General features: G+C 41.2%; 1 protein-coding gene across 2 annotated transcripts in view; it reads right to left on the bottom strand.

Annotated features, from left to right (window-relative positions):
* The window catches only part of tbck (TBC1 domain containing kinase), a 76,166-nt gene that overhangs the window by 18,110 nt on the left and 41,549 nt on the right, over positions 1 to 16,507 (bottom strand). For both annotated transcript variants that reach the window (XM_072677089.1, XM_072677088.1), the window contains exon 23: positions 6,030 to 6,229. In XM_072677089.1, the coding sequence (XP_072533190.1) occupies positions 6,030 to 6,229 (200 nt within the window). The remainder of the gene's footprint in view (positions 1 to 6,029; positions 6,230 to 16,507) is intronic.

Below are 16,507 nucleotides of genomic sequence, written 5' to 3'. Positions count from 1 at the left end.
TGCACTTTACACTGACAGAAGCCAGCTGAGGTGGTTAAGGCATCTTGTAAGGATCCCAACTGGGAGGAGACCTAGGGGAAGACCCAGGACCCGCTGGAAGGATAATATCTCCCGGCTTGCCTGGAAGCGCTTGGGGATCCCCCAGCAGGAGCTGGTGGAAATTGCTGTGCTTGCTCCATTGCCACCACCACCCTGAAGCGGCAACCCTGGCTTCTTTGGAAAGTCATATAGAGACGTCAAGAGTCAGAAGCCATTCTGCAAAATTCACAAGGCCAATATTGTGATAACTAATAACAAACAATATACCGCCCAGCCTTAATCCATGTTACTGTGTCCATTAGGATGTAAAATGCAAAGCAGTCCTACTCTGGTAAGTTTGATAAGCATGATCTTTTAGGGTTCAAGCACTAGTGCTATGAATGTGCACTTCAGAGCAGTTGAGTTTGTGGTATAGTGTGAGACAAATCTCCTCCATCTGACTGACATTTTACAGCTCTCCAAAAGATGGAAGTGGCCATGGATGACTGCCGCAGTGCAATTCCAGCCATCAGGCTGTGTTCAGCCGCAGAATGGCAGAAGATTAGGCCAATCACTTCAGCACACATTAGATGAGCAGACAAGAGTGTTTGTGCAGTGCAGAGTGAGGTTGGGGCAGCCTCCTATGGAAGGCAAACAGCAGCCCTGCAAACCTGCCAGACATAAAAGCATTCTCTGTCTCTGGAACATCAAATGAGTCTGGAAATTGGAGTCACATTCTCCCAGTATAGATCTCCTGTAACTAGATACAGCAACTTTCAGAGCTGGTTTCTTGTAAAAAGGTAAAAATGGAACAGACTTCACCAAATAGTTTAGTTGGATTAGTATTTGGGGTACAGCATAGCAAGAGGTAAGGACACGGTCCTTTAAAAGTAAGTAAATAGGGTAGACAGTAATGCTGGAGACCCTACTTACACATCCACACACAACCACTGTTCAACAACTTCACCAAGTTCTACAACTTGGTCAACTGAGTTCTATAGTACTGAGAAAACCATATGGACCAGAGACAAAAGGCCTCACTTAAAAATACAACAAATATGACGGTACTGCTGTATGTAAGGCACTACAATATGTACAACATATGAAACAAGGATCAGAACAAGGTATTATGTAGGGATGCGCTGATCCGGCTTTTTCAGTCTCAATACTGATCCAATACCATTCTTGAACTAATAAACAGTTAACCTCACCATGTGGGAGAGACTTAAGGCATCAGGACTGACTTAAACATTACTTTACTAACTTTGTACAACAAAATATAACAAATTAACATATAGATATAAATGTACTAAATTGCTGTTTATTTGTCACTAAAATAAACAATGGTGCAGGACCATGACACAGCATTCAAATTCAAAATAAGTCAAAACAAAATATATTAAAATACATAAAATGTATCAGACAAAACTGAAAATGAGTAGCTTCACTTTGTCAAACACACAGTAATCAGTAATCAGAATCTTATTTTTAAATATTTAGCATAATTCAAAATAAAATATAGCAGCTGAACCTGAGAACAGGTAAGTAACTTGGTCAAACATACAACCAGCAATCAAAAATTGTGAACATGTAAACATTTAAGTGCAGCCTCACACCAACAAATTAAAGTGAAAGGATCAGCCTAATTATCCGATACCCGCTAATTGTGTTAATATCGGGATCGATATCCGATCCTAATATCGGATTGGTGCATCGCTAGTATTATGTATCACTGAATACCATTAAGTCGTAAGAACTGTTGAGCCCATGCGAACGTGTTAAAAGATTACTGAAGATTTACTGAAATAAAAGTATGTAAGATTTTGAGGAGTAGCATTTTAGCACAGTTGGGGGAAATATATGAGCAGTTTAAGTGCGGAGTTTGAGTAAGGTTTGGTAGAGTTTGGGCAGAATCTTGAGTTTAAGTAGAGTTTAACTGGGTTTCAGTAGAGTTTGAGGACAGTTTGACCAAAGTTTGGAAGAGTCAGGGTAGAGTTTGAGTGGGCTTTCAAAAGAGTTTGAGAACAGTTTGGTCAGAAGTTGGTAGATGTTTGGTAGATTTTAGGTGGAATCTGAGCAGAACTTGGCCTAGAGTCTAGAGTAGAGTTTAAATAGTGTTTCAGTAGAGTTTAGGCAGGGACGGCTTTGGGCAGGGTTTAGTAGAGGTTGGGTAGATTTTAATAGGGGTTTGAGCAGATCTTGGCATAGTTTGGGCAGAGTTTGGTTCAAGTTTCAGTAGATTTTGGGCAGAGTTTAATTAGTGTCTGAGTATAGGGAGTCTGGGTATAGTCAGACAGACAGTCGTAGTAGAGGCTGGTTAAGAACTGAGAAGCTTGACATGTTCATGAGGAAGATCTTATGCCCTTGTGTGAATTTTAACATGTTTCTAAATGCAGATTCTGTCTAGACGACCATGGCCAAGTCAGGGCAGAGTTTGGGTGGGGTTCAAGTAGTGTAATCTCTGCTAAATTTCAACTAAAACTAAAAGTTTGAGCAAAGCTTTTAGTAGACTCTGGGCAAAGTTTGATTAGGGGTGGGCAGAGTTGGGTAGACAGTCTGAGTAGAGTCTGCCAGACAGACATGATGGAGGTTGGGTAGGCGACGAGAAACTGGACATGTTTATGAGGGAGGCCTAAGCCCCCAGTGTAAACGTTAACAAGCCTCTGAGCCCTGCTTCCATCTGGAAGCCTCCTCCAACTCCACCATAAATTTAGACTTTCACCAGCAGATTAATGGCGGCAGTCTAGCGCACTGAGGCTAAACAGCACTGAAAAAATATAGCACCTTCTGCTAAAGAGCAGCAAAGATCACCGGCACTGGAAAAGGCTCTGACTTCGGCGTGTAATAACACCAAGGCTAGTCTGACACTGAGAACTGTAAGCACAGTATGGCTTCCACCTCTTTTACTTACCCAAGAAAGTTTGAGCTGAGATTTATTGGTGTGAAGCACGGCTTGGTTTGACCATGCCGACCCCCATGTAGTTCTCAGAAGTCACACCTCATTAACAGATGCACTTGGCATAAGATTTCATTAGCAAGAACCGGATGGTGTTCCACAAGGGTCATAGTTGGATCAGTAATTACCTTTGAACCACATCAAGGTTGTGCAAACACATTAGTAATTCACAGGTCTGCTTTTGGTTCAGAGAAATATTAAACGATGAAATCCAAATCCAACCTGAACCGGCTCTACAAAAATACTCAATAACATTTCTTTGAAAAGAACTTCTTTAAAAAATTTCTATTTAACCTACATACATGGCTGTAACCTGCAGAAACCTCCTACCAAACTCTCAGAAAGATCACAGAAAGATCACAAAGTTCTTAAACTGTAGGTTGAAGAAAAATAGAAGCTACAGATTTGTGAGTGATTTGCATCTGACCTGTTTGCCAGGGCTGATCCTGGCTGTCAAGCCAAATTTGAGCACACAGTCTGTACTTTACAATGCCAAAACTTTTTTTTAATGTGCTGCCTCTATGGCCTGGGGGTTGCAAGTTTGATTCCCGAGCTATGCCACCAGTCTGAAAGAGCTCAATTGTGTGCTTTCTCACCTCAACACTCTTAAGCGATGCTGGTTGGCACAAGTGTCTGTAAGCTGGTGTGGCAGAGCTGGGGACCTGACACTTTGCTGCAAGCGTTTCGGCTGCCCTCGCAGTGTCACATAGAAAACGTGGTTTAAAAAGAGACGGTGGCTGGCTTTGAATGGGTGGCGATGAACAGATGGGACAACTGTACAAATAATTGTGGATGTAATAGATCACATAAAACTGCTTAAATGTTTTATTTTATTTTTTAATTAAAATAATTATTATTTCTGTAATTCTGTAATTACTGTAATTATAAATGTGTAAATGTGATTTTCTTGTAAAGAAAAAGTCCCACCTTTAAGACTACTATGCCTAAACGTCAAATCATGTGCTGCACATCAGCTGTTAGAGAAGATTCTGGAGGAGCCTGTCCTATTTAAACCTGAGACATTTCGTCTGGTTTGCCCTTGATTGCTGAAGTGAGTGGTGAAGATCACCATGGCCAGATCCAAGTTCTCTAAAGCCTTTAGAAAGAAGGTTGTTGAAGGGGAATTAAAACAGCCCAGAACAATTAGTCCATGTTTAAATATGTAAAACAAAGCTTTTAATGGGGTGTCCTAATTATTCACTTGACTGTATATATTTTTCCCATATGTAAGATTTCAGCCTCACAGTCTGCAAGTACAAGTACTGCAGCCTGTTGTTATTAACCTGTAGGGGTAAAGGTTTGATTCTTAAGTCAGAATATTGAAAGTGTGTGGTTCAGATGATCCCTGTGGACATATTAAGGAGCATGGTTTACCACTGGCTGATAACACTTTTATAATTGCAAATTTCATGCAGATCTCTTAGTGACGGTTCTCCAGACACCGATAGAGCGCAGTCATGGGCTAAATTAGATTTTCTACTGTGAACTTGAGTGAGTAGGATGGCAATTTAGTTGAGCACTAGTCTTAATTTGTGTCCAGAAACCCAGGCTTTTATTGACTGTGGGTAATAGCCTCAATAAGCCTTTTATTAAACCTCTTAACAAGGTCCACAATAAACTCAAGCGTAAACTCCTTAATACGCTTTACACTCGCAGTATGGAGCTGGAGCCAAAGAGGTGGTCTAAGTGATGGTGCTACATACCAACCCATTTTTTTTTGTGGTGCTATGGTGGCCAGTCCATCAAAGAGCCCTAGTAAAGTGTTTCTTCTCACTGGCCATATGAGAACTCATGAAAGTGGCAAAAGCAACAACTCCAGCAGTAACTTAAAAAAAAAGTTACATAAATGGTTATTTAGGGTTTTTTTTCTTTTCTATTAAGACAAACTTTATAAACAGAGGGGCAATTACATCAAAAGTTCTATTAGGACAATCTGCAATAAAATTAAATCAAGCAGTGTTTCCCTGGAAAATCAGATGTAAGATGCCTCAAGACTGGACTAAAATGATCAGTGTGATGCTGTTTGGTGAAAGACAGAAGACACAATAGCCTGTAATTTTAAACTGAACCCACTTAAATTATCCAGACATAAATAAAATAACAACACAGAACCTGTAAAAAGGTAAAAAAAAAATAAGCCCTTGGACACCATGTCAATTCAATGCGGAATGGGATTTGGAGGAATTTCTTACTCCTACAATAACATCAGCCTTATTTACAACATAACCAACATTCTTCAGAGAACTTCCTATGCCTTTTTTTTTTTTTTTTTTTACACAAGATTTGGACTTTGGACTTTCTTATAAATGCAGTGTTTGTCTTAGAGGATTTACTTCTTATATCAACAAGATCCGCATAACAAGCCTTATTATTATTAAAGCAATAAGCCAACTTCAGCTGGTCTGACATTCAACAAAAAAACTAGAACTACCTATACATATTACCTCAGCTAATTAGCTAATGCTAAACATCCTTAAAAAAGTCAGATATCAGAGAGAGGGTGGTATGATTCTGAAATGTAAAGAAAAAACTGAACCAAATATAAATGGAGTTTTGAAGCAAAATATTAGGACCTGGGCAGCCCACAGAAAGCTGACAGGTTCGTTTTATTCCACAGTTTGTGGGTTGGTGGGCACTCCAGATGCGATAGATAATGTATGTCCACTAAAAAGAGATTTTTTCATTTTACATTCATCATGGACAAAAGTATTAGGACACCTGCTTATTTATTGGTATTAAAGGTATTAAACAAGTTTATCCTGCTTTTGTTGGGGTCTCTACTGTCCAGAAAAGGCTTTGCTATGGGAATCTTAATGCATTTAGTGACTAGAGCATCAGTGAGATCAGGAAAAAAAGTCATCCCAAAAGTATTAGATTACTACCATTATTCCAGAGAACACTGGAGTTCCACTGCTCCACAGCTCAATGCTGGGGGGCATTATACTCCTCTAGTCCACATTTGGGCATAAAGTGTATATCCCCTTTAAAGTTTTTCTCTTAGAACTGGTTCCCAGTTGAGAGCTATGCACTCAGCACACATACTAAGCAGACTCACCAGGTCTGTGTTAGGCAGGTCCTGGTACTCTGATGAGTAGTAGGTGGCGAATTTTCCAAAGCTGCTGCTGCTGCTGCTGCTGCTGCTGCTGCTGTCACCTGCAGGTTTTGGGGGTTGGGCATGCTGCCGATACGTAGCGCTCTTAGGGGTCCAGCAGAACAGGTTGATGGATTCTCGGACACAACGCTCTATATCAATCTCTAGAGGGCAAAAAGAAGAAAAAAGCAAACAAGCATAAAAGAAATTAGTGAAAGTTTCTTCTCCAAGAAAACTGTAAGACCAACTGTATGAGGACCCAAAAGTTTCCTTATGATCCAGCAAGTTTTATTTACAGAAACAAATAAATAAAAACACAACGTTCTGTGTTTGCGTTTCATAAAGCAGGATCCCCAGTGGAGAATCAATAATAAAAAGCCCATAAAGCAGTACTGTCTGTGTTGAAGTGCCTCACACTTTCCTCCAAGATTGCCCAGACAATTGGCAGCACTGTGCGACTGGTGGAGCTGGAAAGATGCAGCGACAGACTGTCTCTTGTTAAACCGGGTGAAAAGGAGAATACATTAAAAAGTTTATTTATGTTTTAATTACCATCTTAAAAGCACCATGCACAAAGTGGGTGTCACTGCAGAGAAAATATGTGGTGGTGCTGCCAATTACCTCTGCATGACCTGCGGAAAGCATTCTTCGCAATTCTCAATCCCAACAGTTTGAAGACTGCTTTTTTTTTTTTTTTTTGAAAAGAGACGTTGGTAAAAGCTCACAGTCAGCAACACTTACACGCTCTTACAATGGGGGATTATACGGGACAGGGGGAGATTAGCTGCTTCCTCCAAATACATCATGACCTCTCACAAGTCATGCGCTTTAAACGGTGGCTTAGAATAAAGAGATTCATTGGATTAGCAGCGGATATAAACAAAATAGGAATTCCAATCCTTCTCAGACACTCTGATTCATTCGCTTTCTCCCCAGTTAATGACAAGTATGTCTAATGAGTTGCTTCAGCATGACTCGACCGGTATTCAAATTATACCAGCAATTCAGCCGCTCAAGCCATTCAATTTGTTCAAGGGACTTTGCGAAGAGACGGGTTCAGTTATTTGGTCACACCGGACTTCACTTCCAGCATCACTTTCTTCTGTAAAGGAAAAAATAGATGGACGGAACGTGAGAAGGAATGCATCCCTGGCTCGAGAGGGGGTGGAGAGAAAGAGAGAGAGAAAGTGAGAATGACAACAGGGTAGAGTGTCGCTGAGACAGAGACATAAAAGTGTCGAGAAGAGAGCGAGTGGAGACCGAAGAAGACATTCCGACTCCCCTGACTCATGAATGTTGCATGCAATCACTCTCCCCGGCCCGCCGCACCAGCGCTGCCAATGCAGCTCCAACAGATGCCATCCAATCAGCCCACAGATCCAGCTATGCATCCCACGTCAGATTAAAAATGAGTCTGTTAAATGGTATTAGTTTGAGACATTAGTCAGAGGCTGTCACTGCCGAGCTGAAACCGGTAGAATGGATAGAAAGGGGAAAAAACTGCATACGAAGAATTTGTTTTCTGACAGACTACTAAATTCCTCTCGCACCATCGGTTAGGGCCGGGAATGATGACCCAAGTGCCAAGCAAAAACGTCCCAGCCAAGAACTGGGGTCCCAAAAGCATCATAGTCTTACAATCATAATGATTATAGAGAGCGCTCAAAGTCACACTCTGTTTCCCGACGTCTCAATGATCTCTGCGATACGAGGCTTTTGGGAAAAGCAGCTAGAGTCTGAAGCAGCTACAGAGAAAACTAAGAGGAATTATAAATACACTCCATGGCAAAAGATTGGGAACACCTACGTTTTTTAGACCTATACAATACTGGGCAGAAGCTTTAGGCACCTAAACACATTATTTTAAAGCATTTCTCTTATCAGTAAGATCTGTAAAAACTCCAGATCACATTAAAACAGATGAAAGCAAGTGTAAATACAGTCAGAAATGACAAGAATTTCCCATTTTGAAGAAAGCAGTTGAGATCTTATAAGCTAGCTTTACCAGCTCACCTGATTTAACATCATTAAGCACTGATTTACCAAACCAGGTATTGGATGATAATTGTAAATAATACTCCAATGAGAAGAGCTTTGGAGATGTTCAAATGAACACAGCTATGGAAAACCGCGACTTTCTGTAGGAATGTGTTTTACCAAGTAAATGAACTTCCACTGCCCAGATAAGCAGCCATTTCATATATTCATATATTTTAGCCTCATTCCTGGATATATATATAGTGACACTGGGAGAGGGATTTTGTTAGGTCTGTTTGTACTGCTTTGCTTTCCATCACAGAATAATGAGGCACTCTGACCCGTGGATCACTGGTTTGAATCCCGGGTCATGCTGCCTGCCATCATGCTCTCTCTTCCTACATCACTTCAGTGTGACGCTGGTCGGCATAGGTGCCTGCAAGTTGATCATCAGAGGTGGCCGCTCTGTACTTTCCTCCGAGAGTGATGGTTGCCTGCTGACGTTGTGTCAGAGGAGGCAGGTGTCAGTCCTCACCATACCATTGTTGGCAGCTATACATGTAATGATAAAGGGGAGAGTACTAAGATTGATCTAAAGCAGCTCTATTTTAAAGGTATTTTACATAAAATTACTTTCATGACGTTCTTGTTCAGAGCAACATGTAATTTAATCGTGTTACTATGAGAAGAATGTAGAGTTAGGAGGTTTACCTAAGACACTCTTATTAGTATAGGGTGGTGTTCTTTTCCAGGTAGTGAAATGAAACCGTGGTCTAGATGTGTCAAAGCCGATCTACTGTTAATTGCAGCAATTTATGAGGAAGAGTTTTTCAGCAAAAATAAACGTGAGCACAATTCTATTTGCTCTAAATGTCAGTTTTATTCATCTGGTCCAGTATGTTTTAAAGTTATCCTGAAATCCTGAGAATGGTTATTTCATGTTCCCAGTTATCCTTAGCAGAATTCATCCTATTATTTAAAATTAGCATCAGTTCTAATCTATTTAGCCCACAGAAGTCCGTTTACTTGGTGTTCCCTACTGTCAGTCTTTTTTTATTATTTAATTTAACCAACTACGCAAGATATGACATATTCATCTATTGACTGCTACCTGGCTCATTGACTTATCAACCTATTAAATTCCATATTAATAACCATTTTGCTATTTCCTCTTACATTTCTACTGTGACAGTATTGCTTATATTAGCCATATAAGAATTTCCAGTGTATCACAATCATATGAATATTATAGATGCTTCTAGTGTTTCTATAAGTGATATTACTTTGTTCATCATCCCTAACTAACCAACTAACGGTTGACTTATCATTGCAGCCTGAGCATACAGTAAATGACACTTTAAAGGAAGGTATCAAAGCTGATCTAACGTTCATTTTGGCCAACAGATTAAAAGATACAAGCTCCACCATTTCATTAATCATCAGGGGATGATCTGACTTCTTCCCAAAAACAAACATCTCACCATCAGATGCCAGTGGGGCACTGGGCACAGCTCCACTCTCTACAGCGTTTACATAAACCTGAGAGCTGCAGCAGAATTCCACTCTGTCTGAAGCTAAATGGTGCATGAAGGCAAGTGCCACTGAATCATCGGCAAACACCAAACACACTGCAGCTCCAGGCACAAGGCTAGCCATTAAAGCTGGAGGTGCTGGGCAGCCGAAAGAGGCAATGGCGGCCTAAAATCAAGAGGCTAAGCTGTGTAAATGGAATAAAATAATACACTGCAACCCACAGCAATTCACCACACAAATGACAGCGTAATTGATGCTATACTGAAGAACAGAGACTGTCATTGAGAAAACTGGTCATTTGCACAACTAAATGTGGGGAAAAGAACAAAAATGGTCAGTAAAGCCAGATATCACACAAACAGTGAAAATTGCAGTAATTCTTGTGTATGAATAAGCTACAAAAGTGTTACTGCGATGCTGTTTAATCTTTATGACAGTTTAAATGAACTCTTTTTTTAAGTTAACCTGAAATCCAAATGGTTACCTCCTGTCCTTTGTTATACTAAGCAGGATTCCTAGTGTGTAAAATTAGTTCCAGCCCAAATCTATTTGGTGCCCCCCCACTATCACTGTTGTCTGTTTATAATTTCCAAATGGTGTTTTATTTTATTATTATATATTTTTTTTAACAAAAGATAGCTATTCTTAGATCCCAACCAGCCTTTATGATGACTAATTTCCTAAATCACAGTTTAAGTTACCTAAAGAAAAAGTGTCTCTTTCCTAGAGAGACTCATCTTAAATAAAGTAACCTACAAAAATCTGTGGACTGATTGGCCAGAGAAAACACTCCTCTTCATTTGGAGCACAAACAGGAGAGAATGTGGTCAATCGCCATAGGGCCCAGATCCGAACTTCTTACCATGGCAGTGTGTTTCTGGTGCCAAAACTGTAGCACCTACTGCATATACTCCTGACGAATGGTGTTTACAAAGTAAGTGTAATGCAGAGGTGCTGGTACTTTCTAGATTCCCACACTATGGCATTCTTGTCAGGGTCAGGGCATTCTTAGGAAGGCATCCACATGCTTCTACCTTCTAACAGTACTGGCTAAAACTTGAAAAGCTTGAGATGAAAGGATTTTCTTTTAGGTATTTTTTGCTCTTATCAGATCAGTTTTGGGATACTGTCATATCCTCCTGGTGGGTTGCCCTGTACGTCAAGAAGAGCAGTTGAAAAGGGTATGCAGCCTTGAAAATCGCTGCCAGTCCATTTTCTCCTGCTCTATCGCTAAAGGAATGAAGAGGATATGCTGCTAAAACTATTTGATAGTTGACGCCTCCAAACATGCAGAGGAGAACTGGCAGATATATGCAACATTTAATTCGGGATAATTCAGATTTATTTATACAGCATTCTCACAATAGATGTTTTTACAAAGCAGCTTTACAGAAATTCAGGTCCAAACCTCTTTTAGGCAAAACAGTGGCGACAGTGGTAGAAAAACTCCCTCAGATGGAGATGAGGACGAAACCTTGAGAGGAATCAAGACTCAAAGGGAAGCAATCTTGAAGACTGAGAGACTGAACAACAGCAAAACGAGTGTGATAAGACGCCACATTATCAAAATCACAGCAAGATTATCTGCTTCTTAATATGTGTGATGAAACCTACAGTCGATTAATGACACTGTAAACTCACAGTGTAGTCGATTAGGCATAAAATTGCTAGTCTGGAGTGCAAATCAGGCGCTGGGGATCTTCCTGCTTTAATACATATTTCAATGAATCAGATAATTATCAAGCCCTGGTATGAGTCTGAGCAGGGAAACCAACAAACTGCACAAACTGAACTGTGGCTGAAGCTGGACCACCCTGAACCAGACAGAAGGAGCGGCTCAGTATGTGGGTTGCCTGCTTAGGTTGCATCTGTGGCCGGAGTCCATTTTCCTATGAGCATCGTTCCTGACAGAGGACTCGCATTTGCATGAGCAGGTGCACTCCCGTTGCCCCAAGAGTTCCCTACCTGAGGTCTGACTGTAATAGGCTTGTCAGTGGGGATTAACGTCAGTGCTTCCATTCTAGTTCACAAAGCATAAGGAAAAAGGAGGCCAAAAAGGAGAAAAAAGTGCCTGGGTCATTTAAGAAAAAAACGGCTTCATGGCTTCATCTCAGCCGTCTATTCGCTGCTATCATTTTCAGGCAGTAAATCTCGTCTTAGGGGAAGAAAAGAAGAAAACGGGCTCGGTTCAGGGAAATGGTGAGCTAAACCTTCTCTCAATGGTTCCGATTTTACACCCTAAAGGATGCGGTCAGTCTATGAAGCAGAAGCAGAAGTGTGAACTACAGTGGGATTCAAGTTTGAGCATCAGACGTTGAATCTTGTATGGTGGGAAGGGTCTCATGCTTGCACATAATTATTTGGTAATTATAGCATTTTAACAGCCAAAGGCAGAGCGATGTGGAGCGATGAAACCTTGGACCTTTTCAGGCTTCTGGATCCCTGCAAAGCAGTGAAGCATGGCAGTAGCTATTAGACACTCTGAGGCTGCTTTGGTTCTTCTGGCACTGTAAACCTGCAGCTTGAGGAGGGCAAGATGGATTCATGCAAGTATTAGGAGATTCGGAGAGTAAACCTAATGCCTTCTGTGAGGAAACCCAAGCTTGGGCATCACTGCACCTTCCAACAGGACAATGATCCCAAGCACACCTCAAAGTCCACCAAGGTTTGGTTTCAGAAGAAGTCCTGGAAGATTCTGAAGTGGTTGTCACAGTCGCCTGACTTGAACTCCATAGAAAATCTTTATTTGAAAAGATTTGAGGGATTTGAAGAGGCGACAGCAGCATCAAAACCAAGAATGTTAATGAACTAGAGGCCACTGTTCACGGGGAAAAGGCTAAGACTCGTCAAGAACGCTGCCCAAAGCTAATGTCTGACTATGCATCACATTTGCAGCAGGTCATAACACCAAAAGCGTGCTCTTCTAAGTTCTAAAAATTAGTATCATGAAAGGGTTGAATAATTACAAGACTGCAGTTGTTGTGGTTTTGTTTGTGCTGAATCTATAGAAATCACTTGTAATCAGTTGTGTTAAGCTATTTAAACTATTCATATTTGATTGGTTTATTGCAAACTCTTTAATACCCTGGCTTTCAGAAAAAAACAATGAATGAGCAGGTGTCCCAATACTTTTGTCCATATAGAGTATGTCCATGATATGTGTACGTAAACTTTACATTTTGTTCTTACCTGCATGAGTCCTGCTTGAGGTTCCAGTGCAAAACTAACTAACAGTAAACCTATCCTGGCTGACTGACAGCACTGTGAGGAAAGGGAACACTATGTGAATTCATTTAACCAAAACTAACACTTTAAACAGAATGAATAAACAGAAAGGATAATGCAAGGAGTCAACAAAATAGTTTCTGCCCTAAAATACCTATACTGACTGGGATCCATCCAGCTTTCACAATTAAATCGGTAACCTGAGGGAAATGGGGAAAAAACAGCTAGGGTAATTGCTATTGGCAAGCACGGAGCATTTGCTTGGAGTTGATGAGATTTACTTGGCACATGCAGCATCAGATGATAAGAATGCCACCTGGAGCTAGAACACTTTAGAAGTTTGTGCACATGAGTTTAACATCTCTGCATGATATTCTCACACGAAGACACACGCACGCAAAAAGCGAGTCAAAAATTAAATAAAAGACAATAATAACACTGTGAACAGTGACATGAGTGAAAGGCATACAGTTAAAGATTAGAGCAACATTTCTACATATTTCCATCTTTTTATTATTATAAAATAACAAAAAGACAAAAGCCTTGGGCACCTTGCATGGTCAGTGCTTAACACCACCCCCCTTTGGCCAGTATCACAGCTTGTAATCGCTTTTTGTAGCAGCTTTCAGTTCTGGGGAATTTTTTCCTTGCAATGGGTTTTTAGTTCTGTGAGATTCTTGGATCGTCTTGCTACACTGTTCTTTTGAGTTCTTCCCACAGATTGATTATATTTATTTATTTATTTGTTTATTTAATCTTTTTTGTTCATATTTTCTCTTTTTCTCCCAATTTGGTTCTGAGGAATAACCCACCCATTTGTATCTCCCCCTCATATCTAGCACTAGCAAAGCTCCCGACAGTAGGAGGGCAAGGACTTGCAAAGCCAGCCACCTCCTCTTTCCGAACTGCCACCGATGCAGCACTGTCGGGCAGCTGACACCTTCGGAAAACGCTGGGTCCCCGGCTCCACCACATTAGCTAACATACGCCGACACTGCTTAAGAGTGATGAAGGGAGAGAGCGCCATCTACCCCCCCGAGAGATAACACGCCAAATTGGACTCTTTTGGACCCTGATGGCAAAGCAGCATGGCTCGGGAATTGAACTTGCGACCCCCAGGCCAGGGTGGTAGCGCATTAGACCTCTGAGCCCCTTGAAGGCCTATCTTAAGATTATTGATGATGTTTAGGTTGTGAGGGACTGTGAGAGCCATGGCAAAAGGCTCATTCAAAAAGCAGGCTGAGCTGAACCCCCAACTCATAACTAACTGTGACTATTCAGCTGTGGGCTGAAGGTGATTTACTGGTCATGGTACAGGAATAAATGCTTCTACATTCATTTACATTAACATACTGCAGCTGCATGGTTTGGGAGGTATTCCCACCTTCACACACACACACACTGCCAAATTAGGCCTACTTGAAACACCAAAGCCTTGACATTTTAACTACGGTGGATACCCACGCGTGGCCTCAGTGTCCTCTTTTATAATCTAGCATCTGAATCAAATGGGGTTTTTTTTTTAAATGATGATCAGCAGACATTCAACCAGATGAGTCCAAACTTTTGACTGGCACTGTATGCAAATTATTCATTTTTTGTGCAATAACAATAAATACTCAATAAAAAACAATACATTCGATGGCTTTTGGAGGGGATGTTTTTGCAGCTTAGCCTCCATATATGAAGTGAATGGACTGGGGCATTAATGGTACATTTTGAGGCCTGAATATTGTTTAGATGCTACACCAGACTCTTATTTTTAAAAACATTGAGATATTGTATTTGTTTTTCTGCAATACTGGAGAAGCCTCAGACTCATGTAAACAGAGTTAAGGGGGCCAAAGTCTCGCCACCTGTGGTTTACTGTGTTAGTACACTGTGTACACTGAACAGCATCTCAGCAGATCTAATCTAGCAAGCAATCAAGACAATCGTTGGAGAAGCGAGGTATAGAAAAAAGAACTATGCCAGTTCTCTTAAACAACTTTGTATGCTTGTGTGTGTGCGCGACAGAGAGAGAGAGAGAAGAAGAGAAGGAGAATGAGTGGGAGTGCACAACCACCAAGCAAACATATTTTACCTTTATAAGGAGTTCTCTCTCTCTCTCTCTCTGCAGTCCTGCTGAACTTCACCAGCAAAAATAACACAAATGTTCACTGCCTAGACACCAACTGCAGAGCAGCGCCCCCATTTGGACGCAGCACCACCATCTGCTCATGTTCTGAAACTTTAACGAAACTCACCCCCCCCTCCCCATGAAAGGGTAATAGTTGTTTGGGAAGGCTTGGAGAAGGGGGATTTAAACAGCAAGCGATTGAAACATTCCCCAGATGGCAGATAATGGCCATATATTATGGATGTCCCTTAAGCCTGCTGTCAGTGATACTCTGCTGAAGCAAGCGCGGTGCAACAGGGCGACCCAGCAGCGAGGAGAGGGAAGAGGAGAGGGGGGAGCTGTGGAGGAATCCGAAATACGCACCAGGGGCCGTTCAAGAATGACTCTGTGTGTGGTATATGAGAAGACAGCCAGGGCCTCTCAGACACACAAGTGCATCTTCTCCTGCGTTTCCCCCCAGACGGCAGCCTCCCGTGGAGTCAATTACAGCACTCACAGTGTGGGGAGGCCGCCAAGCTGACAGGCCATGGAAGACGCCGGTCGCCCCTACAGAGCGTTCAGGTCAGAGAGCTCGAGCATAAAACGCAAACAAAGTCATCTGTCCTTCAGCTCCTAAGCTAAAACACTGCACATATTACCATTTAGTGCCGTGACAGCCAGAGGCAAGACGACGAAGAGCTGAGAACATAAGAAGGATCTTTTATGACCTCTGTATGTTTCACCACACAGTGCAAGCATGGCTCATATTCTACTACTGCTACTACACTGGATTTCAGAAATGCACAAAGACTGCAGGGTTAAAGGGAGGTGACCTTTTACACTGTAGGGTTATTATTTATTGACTCATTTTTAAGTGTATTATCCTGTAACTATTCTAAATGATTGGGAATCTGAAACTAAGCTAATCTGTGAGTTACGTATGCTGGAATAAGAGTGCAAACAATAAGACAAACAATGGACATTAAAATGAACCACAGCAAAATCAGATACTATCTAATTAAATATGAAGACAGACTATACAGCATAACTACATGTATAACCACAATATTTATAGTTTTACACTGAATAAAAATACACTATATGTCCAAATGTTTGTGGACACCTCATCTAATAAATGCTTTCGGCTACTTTAAATTGCACCCAGTGCTGACACAGATGTGCAAATGCACACACACACATAAATAGAGCTTGTCTAATCCCTGTAGAGAAGTGGATCTCTGGAGCACCTGTTGGCACCATGCCTAATGCTAGGCGTGGGTTAGAGGGGTATGAAGCCCCTCAGTATTGAGCTGTGGAGCAGTGGAACTGTGTTTTCTGGGGATCCATCCTATACTTTTGGGATGAGTTGAGGAGTTAAGGATGAGGTGGGGTGGTGATCATCATTGATTGCATCCACTAAATCCAATCAAATCTTCACAGCAATGCTCCAAAACCGTACATTTCACATTTAAGACATTTAGTAGACACTCTCATCCAGGGCAACTTACAAAAGTGCTTTACTGTTTACTCAGAAAATACTATTAGCCAGTTTGTTTTGGATTGGCTATGATCTAAAAGATACCTCTAAGCTCAGAATAGAGTGGAGACA

This window comes from Salminus brasiliensis, chromosome 4 (assembly GCF_030463535.1).
Source record: "Salminus brasiliensis chromosome 4, fSalBra1.hap2, whole genome shotgun sequence".
In the NCBI taxonomy this organism is placed as follows: Eukaryota; Metazoa; Chordata; class Actinopteri; order Characiformes; family Bryconidae; genus Salminus; species Salminus brasiliensis.
The sequence above is the reverse complement of the archived record's forward strand: the minus strand, read 5'-3'. Positions and strand labels throughout refer to the sequence as shown.